The sequence below is a fragment of the Myotis nattereri genome (genome assembly GCF_964212035.1).
Source record: "Myotis nattereri genome assembly, chromosome: 6".
Lineage (NCBI taxonomy): Eukaryota > Metazoa > Chordata > Mammalia > Chiroptera > Vespertilionidae > Myotis > Myotis nattereri.
In genome coordinates this window covers 99,409,849-99,425,620 of record NC_138081.1, presented here as the reverse complement: position 1 = coordinate 99,425,620, position 15,772 = coordinate 99,409,849, and the positions used below count along the sequence as shown (strand labels likewise).

Genomic DNA, 15,772 nt, shown 5'->3' with positions numbered 1-15,772 from the left:
TCACCGCCACATCACTTCTCAAGACTAATCAGAGTATTAAAACAACTAGTTATTCTTAGGAGTATTAATAAAAAGTATTCTTCAAAGTATTAAAATATTCACCTTTAGTAAAGCACATGGAATTCTAGGTTATTTTTCTCACCACTGAAAAAAGAAGGCAGCAAACTCAAGAAACAATAAACAAAAGAAATGACTTTAAGAAATACCTCATGAAGCAAAGTGGCCAACCACCTAGCATAGCTTTTGCATTTAGTTTAATCTTTATACAAAAGAATGAGACTTGAAAACATAGTCTTTAATACCTAATAACCTAACAGACAATGTCACTGTTTTCTGAAGGCATACATCCCACGTCTTGTCAGGACACAAAGAAAGCGATATTCAATATTCTCTCCACAATACGTTTATTGGGCACCTTCCATATGACAGACATAAGGATATTTTTAAAATAGCGCTCTAAGCTCTTGCCTTCATAGATAACCAGGGGTGGAGACAGAGGAACCAGGGGCTGCAGCAACAGGACAGGTCTCAGGTAAGCAATGGACCACCACAGGGCAGGAGGCCTGAGGGAGACGATGGGAAGTGACAATTAGCAAGAAGCACTCCCCCCCTAAAGCATCAGAAAGCCCCAACAGAAATACAACCTTAACGTCACTAACAGAGGACAGGACTAAACAGCTTCAAGAAGCTTGTGCTATGAGCTATCGTTTTCCACAATAACCAAGACATTAACTCAGCTTAAAATCCATCTCCTGGTGATAATATGTCAACACTGAGTTTAGGTCATCAATTCATTTGAAAATTCCAAAAGAATCTAAGATCCAGCTGCGGAGGGGCTGAAAAATACACATTGATAAAAGATTACCTGCGTCTTTCGGAAGCCCTCCCTGTACGTCCAAATACAGATGCAAAGGGAAAAGCAAGCATCACCAGGTTGACTCTAAAACACATTCTGATTGTCTTAAAAAGTGAACGTAATCCAAAAGCCAAGCTCATCATCATCCTAAACAGAAACCACAGAATCACCAGCGGTTGTGGAGGCTGCCTGAAACCACCAATCGTAAATGATCAATGCAGCTGTAAGAGGTGATAACAGATACTGATCACTGTGCCTCCCAGAAGAGGAAACAAACCACAACTACACGCATACACACACGCAGAGATTACACAGACATAGATATACTAGGTAGTGAAAACCCCAAGAAAACAGCACACGGACGTTTAAAAACAGCAACTCATTTCATTAGGAAAGCCTTCTAATAAAATCCTGGAGGTCATTTCTGAAAACAGGAATGTTCAGATTTAAGGGCGGAGGAAGGAAAACCTACAAAATGAAAAAGTTCAACTTTCGTTTTGCTTCAGCAACTTTTCACCTGCAGAGTAACTACCAGAAAGGGGGCTCTGGCAACGGCAGGCCAATGTCACCCCAACAGAGGCCGCGTGCTGGAGGACAGAGAGGAACTCACTGGGCGCCTGCAGCCGGAGCTCGGAATCAGCGCGCGGCCATCTGCTCTGACTTGGGATTTTCAAAGCACCAACTCCACTTAAAATTCCACAGTGAACCCGAGTCTCTATTACTAAACGGAAAAGATAGTCCTTTCCCAACCAGACATGGTAAACCTCTCAGAAGACCATCATAAATAGGCCCATTCAGACAGGAACACAACTATGGGCCACGATAATATTTTACATGCGAATTCTCTCACCAGAGACGAGAAGAATGAACTCATTCTCCTGAAAGACAACATGACCCTGAACCACCGCCCACTGCCACCAACTTCCTCACAGCGTCGAGCCCATAAAATCAGGGAAGGTGAGGGGTCGGTCCGAGGAACCCGGCACATCAGTGTGCACGCTGGCCACCTGCACCCCAACATGGACAGATGCTCGCTCGCCTGGCAGTGGGGTCACAGCCGGGGACCCCATCCTTGGTGAGAATACCGCCCGTGGAAACGCCTGTGACAGACCTGACCCACCAGCACCCGGCTCGGCCTCCCGGCCCTGAACAGGCTCGGGCACAGCCCACAGCAGCAGAAGCCCCGCAGGCGGGGCTGCCGGCACCCCGAGGGCGCAGCACCAGGGGGCACCCCGAGGGCGCTGGCCGGGAGGCTGCATCAGTTCCCACCGGGTGGAGGGGCTCGAACCACCGTGAAGTCTGAAAGCCACGAGTCCCGAGCAGGAAGGGCGCCCCCCTGAACTCGGAACCCGGGGCTCCCGCCACAGGAGGACCCGCGGGGCTCTGGCAGACGAGCGGGCGGGGTGAGCGGGGAGCCACGTCGCAGGGAACGTCCAGGTTTGCCAAGAAGGACGGGCGCTGCGGGGCTATTTCCACAAACAACGTCCGCTTCGGGTCGCTTGTGGCAACAAATGGGGAGGCGAGCGGTTGAGGGGCGCCCTGCGAGGGCGAGAGCCCGTGTGGGGTCCACGCTGCGCCAGGAGGTGCGGCCGCCGCGGGGAGGGAGGCGCGGCTCCGAGCGCCCACGCTCCTGCGCCCACTGATGCCCAGGGTCCCCCGCCTCCGCCCCGGTTTTCGGGGACCTGCTGGACGCCTTCCGCGGCTCCGCCGTCAGCCACCCCATTGTCCCCCGCCCGGCGAGCGCGATTTCCTCCTTTTCTCCCGAGGACGGGACTGGCCGCCCCGCCGCCCGGCGGCCCAAACGGCGCGGGGAGCACGACCCCCGCTCCGCTCGGCTCGCGGCCGGCGCCCCGACTCCAGGCGCCCCGACTCCAGGCGCCCGGAGCCAGGCCGCGCCGCGGGCTCTGGCGACAAAGGTCCCCGCGGCCCCGGCGCCGCGAACCGGGGCTGCGGTCGGCGAGACGGTCACACCGCGTCCGGCACGCCCTCCCCCGCCGGACACGAGGGGGCCTCGCCGCCGCCCTGGCCCCGGCCCCGGCCCCCACACGCGGCCCCACCGAGCCGAGACCCGCCCCCGCCCGGCCCCCGCCCTGGGCCCGCCACCCGCACCCGGCCCGCGCCCCCACCTCCGGACCAGACCCCCCCGACCCGAAACCCCGCCCCGGCCCGGGCACAGGTGACCGCTCCGCCCGCGCCGGCCCGCGCGGCCAACCGGGCGCGGGGCGGGGGAGCCGGGGAGGCGGCTGGGGCGGGGGTCCCCCGGGAGGGTCGCGGGGGGGAAGGGTCGCGGGGGGGGAGGGGAGGAGAGGGGCGGGCGGCGGGCCCGAGCGCACCTCGGTGGGCTGGCTGATCTCGAACAGGTCCAGCCGGTTGGCGTTCCAGTGGCGGATGATGTCGGCCAGCTTCCGCCGCTCCTCCTCGCGGCCGCCCGCCGACATCCTCGCGGCCGCGCTCCTCCGCCGGGCGCCGCGGGGGTCGGGGCCGGGGGCGCGGGCGCGGGTGGGGCCCGGCCGGACCGCGCGCCCACAGGTCCGCGGGCCCGGCTCCCCGCGCTCGGCCGCCTCCCCGCCGCCCCGCGCTCCTCGGCCTCCGCAGGCTCCTCGGCTCCACGCGCTCCCGCTCCGAGCTCCGCGGCGCCTCCGCCGACCCGCCGCCTCCGACTCCGCGGGCGCCTCCGCCTCCCGAGCCGCCTCAGCCCGCCGGCCGGTGTGCGCCCTGCGCGCCCGCACGCGCCGCCCGCCCCGCCCGCCGTGCGCGCCCCCGCCCCGCGCACGCGCACCGCCCCTCCGCGCACGCGCCCCCGCCCCGCGCACGCGCACCGCCGCACCTCAGCACCTCCGCTCGGTGCTGCTGCGCGCGCCGCCTGCACCCCGCGCCTCCCGCCCGCGCCGCCGCTGCACCGGGCCCGGCGCGGGGGTGCGGGTCCCCGCGGCAGCACCTCGGGCCGGCGGGCGGGTCCCAGAGGTGCGGGTCCCGAAGGTGCTAGGGTCCAGCTGCGGGCGGGCGAGACGGACCCGGTGCGGGGACCCGCGTCCGTGCGTGGGGAGCCCGAGCCCGGCCGCGCCGACCGCCGCAGGAGGCCCGCGCGCTCCGCCCTCCCCGCCTCCCGCCGGCCGCGGTGTCCCCGGCGGTTGGCGTGTCCCTCGGGGCGACTCCCCGGCCGAGGGTCAGACCACAGCCGACCTTCCCGGATGGCCTTCCTCCCGGGACGGCGACCCCCGCGCCCGGGTCAGCGGTCATGTTTTGAAACCCTCCCGGCTCCTTCCAGGCCTCCGGGCGCTCGCAGCCCTGGCGCGGCCGGATCCCCGGTGCTCAGAGCACAGCCTCCCAGACGGAGCCACGAGGCCGCACGGACAGGCCGGACCCCCGGCTGACCAATAGCAGGTCCTTAACGGGGGCGGCGCGGGCGGCGTTTGTGCTGCAGAACAGGACAGCCTCGAAGTCTCCCACTCCCCCGAGGTGCATCCATAGCAAGTTTGGTAAATTTTAGAGCTGTTTCTTCCTTTGGATGTTCTTTTTGGGTTTTTTAAATTTATTGATTGATGTGAGAGAAACATTGATGTGTTGCTCCACTGACTCATGCATTTATGGGTTGAGTCTTGTACGTGCCCTGACCAGGGATGGAACCCGCAAGCCTGGTGTATCCAGACGAGGCTCTAACCAACTGAGCGCCCGGCCAGGGCCTCTTTGCATGTTTTCAATTGCTCCCTCTCCAGCCCCCCCAAAAATTGGCTGCAGAACACATTCCCGCAGGATATGCCCCACGCAGCCGCGCTCATTCAGGCGCCGGGGCCTCTCACCCTGCCCGCCCTGGGGTGTAGTAAAAGCCTGCATCTCTGAAATACCCGAAGCTACGGAATGGGAACAGGAGCTGCATGGGACAAAGCCTCTTTATTTCCGTCATCACTTTGTTCCAGCCTGGAGATAATTTCTCTCGGCCGATGGGCTTCTGTGCCCCTGCTGGGCTTTGTCCCCGCCAGCTCTTGCTGCTGCACATGCAGAGCTGCATAAGGAGGCTTTTCAGCCCGAAGCCTGGGGTGTTGAACCCGTGCCATGGGGACGGAGCCTTCCATGGACCTCTCTCTGCTCTTCTTTCTCAACACGGAAGTGCGGGGACCCGCGGAAAAGCGTCTGCAGGAGGGGCGTCCTCGTGCCGTGCGCCGCCCTGCTCCCGTATGCTTCTCTGGAGACGCAGGCTGTTGTGTGTGTTGGTTCCTGCGGGCACCCTGTTGTCCATACGGCCGGCGCCGTCCGGGCGAGGCTGCCCACCAGCCACGCGGGTCATCAGACCCCGTTGCAGCTGAATTTTAACAGGAAGAGCTTTACTCCTGGCGGTGCTGTCACCAGGAGTGACTTGGCCCTGGGGCGGGAGTCGGTTTGTAAAGCTGGCAGCTCCAGTGCTCGTGTCCGGGAGGTGCACGGAGTCTTTGCTCAAGAGGGAACGCAGCTTTTCGAGAGCATGGGGTGGGCTGCCTGCAGGGCGTTTGTGATGGGAGATATGGCACACGGGGGTGCACCACCCAGACGGCTGCGTGTCAGTGCTAATTATTAGTGTTTTCCTGACTCCCGTTAAAAACCCCACTTAGAGTATGTGTGAGTGGTGTATTAATACCCAAGCTACAATTCCTCGTCCCAACCCACTGTGGCTTATCGATAAAGTTTAATAAGTTAAAACTCATTGATAAAGTTTTAAAAGCAGCCTGGCGTCCATAGAGTACCTGCTGAGTTCTGATCCATTTAAGAAATTGTGTTTAAGTGCTCAAGAAATGCTGTATAAAAATAAAATCCCGTGGGATTTGTTATCAACCCCACCTTACAGACAGAGACACTGAGGCGTGAGAAGAAAGACTACAAGACTGCACTGGGTGAGGCTGGAAAAGGTTAATTTTTTAAAAATAGGAGTTTTTAAATTTTTATTTTCCACTTTATATTTAACGTTTGGTTTTATTTTTTAAAGTATTTTATTTTTAGTTACACTATTTTTAAAAAGTAAGAGTTCAATCAGCCTTAACCTAAGAATACTTCTACATACCTCTCTAAAACTTAAATCTACTGAAAACCTTAAAGTATCATATAATAGGAATATATCATGCCCTTTTTGCCAGAAAAGGCATATTACATATGTATATAAATACATTTTTATAATATAGGTGATTTATAAATATGTAATACATGGGATTATATTACTTACAGAAATACATTAACATTATATAACTAATACATACTACGGTGATATACAGGAAATACATAACTTCTCTGGAAAATTGGTAATTTTTTCATTCAAACTCCCTTTAACTGTTATTTGAACATAACGCCCAATGAAGGGAGTGGGCACCGTTAGATGCTCTACCAGCGGTGAAACGAGGGGAACCCAGAGAAGCGAGTGTGAGATGCCCCGGACGCCCGCCCCTCGGATCTCTCTTCACCCGCAGGCACCTCGCAATGAAGCGAGCCCGGTCACAGACGTCTGCGCGAGGGGTGCGAGGGTGACCTTTGCAGTCACCCTGCGACTTGTGAGCCTCGGCCCCAGGCTCCTGCTGAGCTGGTGACAGGTCCGTCCTCTGCAGCCTCCGCGCCACACGGAGGTCATCACCCCAAGGACAGGGGGAGCACCGGAGGAGAGCCCGGCGTGGCTCAGGCTGGGCAGTGACCTACGACCAGGAGGTCACAGTTCAGTTCCCAGCCAGGGACGTGCAGGAGGCAGCAGATCAATGCTTCTCTCTCCTCATTGATGTTTCTCTCTCTCCCTCTCCCTTACTCTCTGAAATCAATCACAATGTATTTTTAAAAATTAAATCAAAAATTTTAAAGACGAAGGAGAAAAGGTAGAATTCAAGGGCACTTGGAGCAGCAGAGCAGCCGGCTCCTCGCTGGCCCAAAGCGGGTGGCCCTGCACGGAGCCGGGCCCCGTGCTCAGGACCAAGGAGCCTGGAGAAGAAAACACGCGGAGGAGCCCTGCCTGGGAGCCCAGCTGAGCCCTCAGCCCTGTGTCTGGGCTGCTCAGGCTGAGACCATGTGACCCGCTGCAGGGCAAGGCCTCAGGAGGGAGGACGGAGCGAGCAGGCAGAGGGGAGGGGAGGAAAGAGAAGCCCCACCTCCCAGGAGCCCACAGACCACAGATTCCAATCCGCACGCATGAGCCAAATGCTACAGGCCATCAAACAGCAGCAACCTAAAGAGAATCGACTCCAGACAAAATCAAACGGCAGAGCAGCCCTGGCCAGGGTGGCTCAGTGGATGGAGAGTCAGCCTGGGGACTGAAGGGTCCCAGGTTCAATTCTAGTCAAGGTCACATGCCTGAGTTGCAGGCTCCCCTCCCAGTGGGTGACATGCAGGAGGCAGCCAATCCATGATTCTCTCTCATCATTGATGTTTCTATCTCTCTCTCCCTCTTCCTTCCTCTCGGAAATCAATAAAAATATATTAAAAAACAAAACGAAAAAATGGCAGAGCATTCTGAAAAGAGCTTTAAGTACATGTTTAGGAACCCTGAAGAAGTAGATGGTGGGACAGCATCCATGAAAAAGGATCAGAAATTAAGAACTGGCAGAAATCAAACAAGATCATATTTTAAAAGAACCCATTAGAAACCCTAAAAATGATCCATCTAGTGATTGACGTAAGAACACGGCAGAAAAAAAGGAAAGTGCTGAGCATGTGTGGAAAGTGGAAGGGAAGATGACAAACCCACAGCCAACATCATAATCAATGGGCAAAAACTAAAACCATTTCCCCTGAGAACAGGAACAAGACAGTGATGCCCCCTCTCACCACTCCTGTTCAACATAGTACTGGAAGTACTAGCCATTGCGATCAGACAAGAAGAAGAAATAAAAGGCATCCAATTTGGAAAAGAGGAAGTAAAACTGTCCTTATTTGCAGATGACATGATACTGTACATAGAAAACCCTAAAGACTCCATCAAAAAATTATTAGAGTTAATAAATGAATTCGGCAATGTAGCAGGATACAAAATTAATGCCAAGAAATCTAAGGCATTTCTTTATACCAATAGTGAACTTACAGAAAGGGAGACTAAAAAAGCAATCCCGTTTACCATCGCACCAGAAGGGTTTTTGACAATGAGACTCCTTCAGGGGCAGGAACGACAGGCCGAGCGTGCGACGGGACCTGATCAGGAGGCCAGGGGCGGGAGGGCAGGGAGCGTAATGGAAGCAACAAAAGCCGGGGTTTCTGGAATGCCAGGCTCCACTGAAAGGTGCTTTTGACGCCCGCGGATGAGTGCAGGGCGGCCAGGCCTGGCGGCGGCAGCGGCCCTGGGCATGGTGTGCAGTGAGTGGGTGAGCCCTGCGTTCTGTGTGCGGGAGAACAGGCCGCATCTGCCCTCTCCCCATGGGGGAGCACCTGCTCGTGCCTCCATCTCGGAGACTCAGGGGCCTTGCTGCCCATCCCATCTGCCCCTCTTTCTCCAGCGCCCCCCCCCCCCCGAATGCCTGGCGAAGGGGCCTGTCCTCACTCTTTGTTCTGCACTTCCACGTCCCCTGGGCCTCCTGCTCCCAGTCTTTGAAAAGGGCCAAGTCTTGGATCTATCATTCCCATCAGCCATGGAAGGGCCGTGGAGGGAGGGGCAGCATGAGCACCTGGGTGCGAACAGAGAGACCCACATCTAGAGAGGGAGGTGAGCTCTGTGGATTCTTTTAAAGGGAAATTCAACAGTTTTTATAAAATCATCACTTTATTGAGATACAATTCACACACCATAAAATTCACCTGTGAAGGTATGAACTTCGGTGGTTTTGGTGGATTCACACTTGTGCAGCCGCCACCACTCATTTATGAACATTTTCTTGACCCAAACGGAACCGCTACTGAGCAGTTTCTATTCTGCCACAACCCGCACACCCCGGGGCCAGGCCTCCCCGCTTCCCTTTGTCTTTCCGGACGCCCCACAGAAAAGGGGTCACCCAGTAGGTGGCCTTAGGGACTGTTTCTTTCACTTAACGTTTTCAAGGTCCATCCATGTTACTGAACAACTTTGTTTTAAAATGAAAAATGTTACCATACAAATTCTACGATATGTTCACAGTGAAACCACTGCCACTGTCGTAGGCTCGGTCACCCCTCCCCAGCGTGCTTCACAAGGCGTTAGCATTTACACTGAATTTTATGGATTACAGCATCCTAACGTGTGCTCATTTTTTTAAAAATATATTTCATTGAATTTTCACAGAGAGGAAGGGAGAGGGATAAAGAGTTAGAAACATCGATGAGAGAGAAACATCGATCAGCTGCCTCCTGCACACTCCCTACTGGGGATGTGCCCACAACCAAGGTACATGCCCCTGACTGGGATCAAACCCGGGACCCTTGAGTCCGCAGGCTGACGCTCTATCCACTGAGCCAAACCAGTCAGGGCACGTGTGCTCATTTTGCTGAATGAAGAAAATCCGGTGGCAGGATCGTGGTATATAAGTAATATTTCTAAATGCATTCTTAATCAACGGAAACATTGTTTCTAAATTATTAAACACTAGGGGCCCGGTGCACAAAATTCGTGCACTGGGTGGGGGTGGGGGGGGGAGAGTGTCCCTCAGCCCAGCCTGCCCCCTCTCACATACTGGGAGCCCTCAGGCATTGACCCCCATCACCCTCCGATCGCCTGATCGGCCCCTTGCCCAGGCCTGATGCCTCCGCCAGAGGTGTCAGGCTTGGACAGGGGACTCCCATCTCCCCCCGATCACTGGCTCTGGCCCCCGCCCAGGCCTGAGGCCTCTGGCCCAGGAATCATGCCTGGGCAGGGGACCCCCATCTCCCTCTGATCGCTTGCTCCACCCCCCGCCCAAGCCTGACGCCTCTGACCCAGGCTTCAGGCCTGGGCAAGGGGACCATCATATCCCCCCAATCCCCGGCTCTGCCCCCCACCCAGGCCTGATGCCTCGGCCAGAGGAGTTGACCCTCATCACCCTCTGATCACCAATCACTGGATCGGCCCCTTGACCAGGCCAGAGGCCTCCGGCAGAAGTGTCAGGCCTGGGCAGGGGACCCCCAGCTCCCCGCGGTTGCAGGCTCCGCCCCTGCCCAGGCCTAACGCCTCTGGCCTAGGCGTCCGCCCGGGCAGCGGGGACCTGCAGTGGCAGCGGGGGACGCCACGATCGTGGGCTTCGCTTTAGGCCCAGGCAAGGGACCCCTAGCTCCTGGGACTGCCAGCTTCAACCGTGCCCAGCTCCCATCGCTGGCTCCACCTCTACTTCCTGCTATCACTGGCCAGGGCGGCAAAGGCGCCTGATTCTCTGATCATGGCTGGGGGGCAGGGCAAAGGCGGCCCCAGGGCCGCCTTTGCCCTGCCCCCCAGCTCTTAGCTCCCCCCTGGGTTTCTGATCAATGTCAGTGGCAGGGGGCTTCTTCCTGCTTTCCCTTTCGCCTCCCTGCATTGTGCCTACATATGCAAATTAGCCGCCATCTTGTTGGCAGTTAACTGCCAATCTTAGTTGGCAGTTAATTTGCATATAGCCCTGATTAGCCAATGAAAACGGTATCGCCGTACGCCAATTACCATTTTTCTCTTTTATTAGTGTAGATAAGTACACAAGCCAGACACTGTATCTTGTAGGATATGATTATTACAAGGAAAAGCTTGAGTTAAAAGTAGAGTGTACTCTATCTTGATATTTTATACCAATTAAAAATGTAAAAATTGGCAGCTGCCCAGCCGGCATGGCTCAGAGGTTGAGCGTCGACCTATGAACCAGGAGGTCACGGTTGGATTCCCGGTCCGATTCCCAATCAGGACACATCCTGGGATGCAGGCTCGATCTCTAGTGTGGGGCGTGTAGGAGGCGGCCAATTGATGATTCTCTCTCATCACCAATGTTTCTCTCTCTCCCACTTCTTTCCTCTCTGAAATCAATAAAAATATATTTTGAAAAAACTGACAGCTAATTCAAGGAGCTTCAATTTGGAAACGTTTATCTTGAGTTCTCATGAGATGTCAAGCGTCTACTCAGGTCTGGAAGAAAATATTTGCAAACCACATCCGTGAGGGTGGGAGCGGGGAGAGCGCAGGGGCCCAGGAGGACGCTGCCGGGGACGTGTGCGTGGTGCGTACAGTGCCAGCCCTCCACCCATGCCCCGTCCGCGCGGGCCGTTACTGTATGTTACTCAGACCTCAGCAAGCGGGGAAGACCGCCCTCCGGGCTCCAATCACGTCCATCTACAGACAGGGCCGCCCTCGGCCAGGCGGTTTCCTGTTGTGGTTTTCACTTCCTGAGGCGGTTAAACTTCGGCAAAGGTTGGGCAACTTTTTTTTCTTTCTTTCTGATCCTTTGGTAGACATTGGACTTTAGCGGTTTCGCGTCTTTGTCTTCCGAATGGGCTCCTGGAGCACACACCTTCAGAAGGAACCCAGCAGCCAGCGCTGGGAGTGACGTCACATGTCACACAGCTCGGCCGTGTCCAATCTTTCTCCGTGTCTAGAAGTTAAATTATAATCTTTACGTCTAAGATAAAGAAGTGTTTCCTGGTAATAAATCCCTGCAGTAAGACACACGAACAGTGACTAAGACAATTTGTTCAGAAACAAATCTTAAAGTATATCATCAACATTTATGAATGTGAAGTATTCTACTGGCTTCACAAGGAAAAGAAATCGCACCCGTGCCCACACCCAGGGGCCGCGCCTGCAGCATCAGATGCCGGCGGACTCAGAGGCGCTGGGTCCGGGCACGGAGTGGCCCCTGGTTCCACAGTCGAGACCAGCAGTAAGGATGCAGCCTGTCCCTGCTCGGGCCGATGCCCCTGCGAGTTTGTTTTGTATTTTTTTTTTAATATTGTTATTGATTTCAGAGAGAGGCGGGAGAGAGAAAGAGATGAAAACATCCATGATGAGAGGGAATCATGGATCGGCAGCATCCTGCAGACCCCACACTAGGGATGGAGCCCACAACCCGGGCCTGTGCCTGACCCGGAATCGAACTGCGACCTCCCGGTTCATAGGTTGACGCTCAGCCACTGGGCCGCGCCTGCCGGGCTGTTTTGTATCCTTGTTCAACGTGCTGAGCATGTGGGGCTGGGAGGCACGGTCACAGGACTGATGACAGCAGGGCGGGCATGGGAGCGCTAAACCTCGCGGGGGCCACGCGGTGCCTTCGGGGTTCGCGGAGACGCTGACTCTGTGCCTCGACGAACGCTGCTGCCCGTGGAGGTGGCTCCTCTGCTGGGGGAGGAAGGGGGGCTCTGGACCAGGCCCCTGGACTGGACTCCTGACTCACCGCAGACTTGGGGGGCTGGCTGCCTTGTCTGGTGTTGGACTGCGAATCTGTAACAACTGGAAGGTCCTGCCGTCGCTGGGGCCAGGGGTCCCGGGGGGCCTCTTGCTTCCTGTGTGCTCTCGGGCGGCAGAGGCATGGCCGCTTTCCTCATGGCTCTTTCCCGGATGGCGAGGACACCCCAGGCAGAGAGAGCGTCTCCTCCATGTCATCCCGAAGGGTTTGTCCGCCGTCCCCAGCAACCGCGGCAGGGCTTCCCTGGGGCAGGGCGGGGGGCGTTTGCGTGCAGCCCACGACACAGACTGGGGTCCTAGGCGTGGAGTCGGTCAGCTGTGACCCAGAGGGACAGTCCACATCGGCGTGGGACCTGGAGAGCAGGCCGCGGAGGCAGGGCCGGGAGCAGAGAGCTCCTGCCCCTGGCCCAGCGCCACGAGGCCGCGCCGGCTGACCGGCTGACCGGCTGACCGGCGAGCGTGCGGGGGCGGGGGGGGGGGCGGGGGCGCTGCGTGTGCCTCCGGGGCTCCCGGATCAGCTGAATGCCGGTCCCTCGCACATGCGCGTCCTTCCTTTCTGACACCAAGAATTTTTTCAAAGTGCAAATACCTGTCAGCCAGCCCTGACTTTCCCGGGTGTCCGTCGGTGCCTGTCGGTACAGTCAAAGCCGCGTTCTGGTGCTCCCTGCGGGGCAGTCACCCGCCGACGAAAAGTGAACGCGTTTCCTTGCCCGTTTGTCTCGGCCGCGCCCGGACAGACGGACGGACACTTTCCCTCCCGGCAGGCGGCCGAGTGGGGCGCAGGAAAGCGTTCCTCACGACAAGCACGTGGTCCGCACCGCCCTGCTCATCAGGAGAGGGGACCAGCAGGAATGGCCCTCGCTCCTGGAGCCTGCCTCACTGTTCTCCGATTGCAGGCGGCAGGAAGCCGGAGAGAACGGAAGGAAAATGGAAACCCCGGCTTCTCGGGGAGAGATGGCTCCTCAGGGCCGCCCGCCCTGCACGAAGCTCGGCTGCTGCGCCCCGCGCTCTGCAGCCACGGCCGCCGCGGGCTCTGCTCGGCGGCATTTATGCTCCTGTGGCTGGTCCCTGTCTGACGAGAAGGCGGGGCCTCCCACCTGCATGCTCTCATCTCAGCTCGGCTCGGACATTGATTTTTCACGGTAACATCGCTACCCTGCAGTGACTCCGAGCTTCTTGTGAAAATCACGGGGAACCGTGAAATGTTAAACCACACGAAACAGCACTTCCTGGCCCTAACATTGTATTGTTACCTCTGGTTAACGAAAGCACCCAAACCACCCCCTCTCCTTGATGCTGTTTCACTGGAAAACGTCTTTAGGAAGGGGCTTCTGGAGGGTTCCCTCCCCGCCCGCTCCCCAAGAGAGGCGGTGGGTGTCTCCTCAGTCGGCTGGAGGGGACTGGAGTTCCCCAACCTGGGCACGTGCCCTGACCAGGACTCGAACCCCGACCTCCTGGTTCACAGGTCGACGCTCAGCCACTGAGCCACGCCTGCCCGTGAGGCTAAAGACTTTTTAGTCTGTGACAAACGTCCCCTCCAAACGGTCGCCCTCCACCTGTTTAGACGTGTGATGCTGTGGTTTATTGTCGAGAAGCAGGTACGTTCAGGTGGAGGGAGGCATCGCTGGGCACCGGCTGGGCCACCTGCGTGCTAGCAGCTCTGTCCGCTGAGCGAGGAGGGGAAGGAAGGCCACAGAGGGACCCTGAGGACCCCACCTCAGGCCCAGGTGGGGGTGAGACGTCCACACAGGAGGGTGACTGAGAAATGAGAGGTGTCGAGGTGGAGGCAGGCTGGCAGGGGCCTTTTCCTGGCAGCGGGGAAGGGCCTGTAGGGTGGGCGCCGTTACTTGTCTGTGTGGAGGGAAGAGGTGGGGATTCGCTGGAACGATCGACTAGGACAGTGATGGTGAACTTATGACACGTGTGTCAGAGGTGACACGCGAACTCATTTTTTTGGTTGATTTTTCTTTGTTAAATGGCATTTAAATATATAAAATACATATCAAAAATATCAATCTTTGTTTTACTGTGGTTGCAAATATCAAAAAATTTCTATATGTGACACGGCACCAGAGTTAAGTGAGGGTTTTTCAAAGCGCTGACACGCCGAGCTCAAAAGGTTCACTATCACTGGCCTAGGGAGTCGGGGGTGACTGTGGGTGGTTTCCCTACGGAGTGGAGAGTGGAGTCAGGGTTGGTAGATTCTGCTTCTCTGCTGGGGGAGGGGAGCGAGTGAAGGAGAGCGGGGTGAGGGGGAGGGGAGGGGAGGGGAGGGGATCAGTCCAGGGTTATTGAAATGTGAAGGGAAAGTGAGGGAGTAGGAGCAGGAAGTGACTCTTCCAGACGTTTGGTGTAAAGTGGAGGCTGAAGTTTTTTTTTAAATATATTTTTATTGATTTCAGAGAAGAAGGGAGAGGGTGAGAGAGGTAGAAGCATCCATGATGAGAGAGAATCACGGATCAGCTGCCTCCTGCACGCCCCCCACTGGGGACCGAGCCCACAACCCGGGCCTGTGCCCTGACCGGGAATCGAACTGTGACCTCCTGGTTCACAGGTCGACGCTCACCACTGAGCCTCGCCGGCCGGGCGACATTTTCTTCTTTTTCTTTCGGAACAAGGAAGGCACTGAGTCCCACACTGCACACGGAGGGTAAAGGGTCTGTTTACGAACGCAAACAAAAACGTGTCACATCCAAAATGGTGTTAAAAGTTCCCACCCTTACGGGAATAAATTCCCATTATTTAGAAAAATAAACTGTATGGTCACTTGGCCTCCAGTGACGCCGACCAAGCACAGAGTGGGCGCTAGGAGGTGACGGAGTGGGGAGGGCAGGCGCGTGGCGGCCCCGGGAGGAGCCAGCGGTGCGGGTGCGGGTGCGGGTGAGGGTGCTGCAGCTTCGGCCGCAGGGAGCCCAGCGTCCACCTTCCAAACAGGAGCCCAGCGGGCGTCTGTGAGGGGAAGCCGTGCAGGTGCGGGGACAGAGCACTCACAGTCCGGCTGCCCCGGGTCCAGGCACCCACGGGGGCTCGGAGACCTGGGAGCGATGGCGGCGGAGCCCTGCCCACGCCCAGGCGGGCTGTCCGGGGAAGGACCTGGGCCGCCCCTCAGCAGCCTTCTCCCCTCCCTGCCCCAGCGGCGTCCTTCACCCCGACTTCCCTAGCGATCCAGCGGGGCGGCTCCTTCCTGCTCCAGACTAGACCTGGTCCGAGGCCCGTGCCCACCACCCTCTCCTCGGCGTCACTGGGCACATTGGGTGCTGTCGGTACTCGGAGGCCGAGCTGAGAACAGAACGCCGTCGTGGCAGCTACTCACACGCGTGTCTGTGACGGTCAGCGCACGGCTTGTTTTCCCATCTCGCTCGGAACTGGGTGGTAAGAGTTCTGACCTGACGCGGAGGGAGGCTCCCCGTGGGGCTAAGAGGAGAGGAGGTGGGGGCGGCTGTCTGGCCAGTCACCCTGAGAGCGAGTACCGGCCACCCCTGCCCCCGCCCCAGCCCCTGGTGCAGTGACTGTCCTAAGACCTGCCCGTCCAGCTCCCTGGGCTGCCGACGGGTCAGAGGGGCCGGCCCAGGCCCCGCGGGGGGAGATGCAGGAAACGGTGGGCAGTGTCCATTGTTACAGGCCCTTCCTGTTCCTGCCGTGTGGCCAGGACACCCCCACACCCGCCTCAAAGTCGC

At 57.4% G+C, this 15,772-nt stretch overlaps 1 protein-coding gene across 3 annotated transcripts in view; it reads right to left on the bottom strand.

Annotated features, from left to right (window-relative positions):
• The window catches only part of AFDN (afadin, adherens junction formation factor), a 100,339-nt gene extending 96,945 nt beyond the window's left edge, over positions 1 to 3,394 (bottom strand). For all 3 annotated transcript variants that reach the window (XM_081094107.1, XM_081094108.1, XM_081094109.1), the window contains exon 1: positions 3,190 to 3,394. In XM_081094107.1, coding sequence (XP_080950233.1) covers positions 3,190 to 3,294 — 105 coding nt within the window. In that variant the 5' untranslated portion in view covers positions 3,295 to 3,394. The remainder of the gene's footprint in view (positions 1 to 3,189) is intronic.
• Positions 3,395 to 15,772: the final 12,378 nt, after the last annotated feature.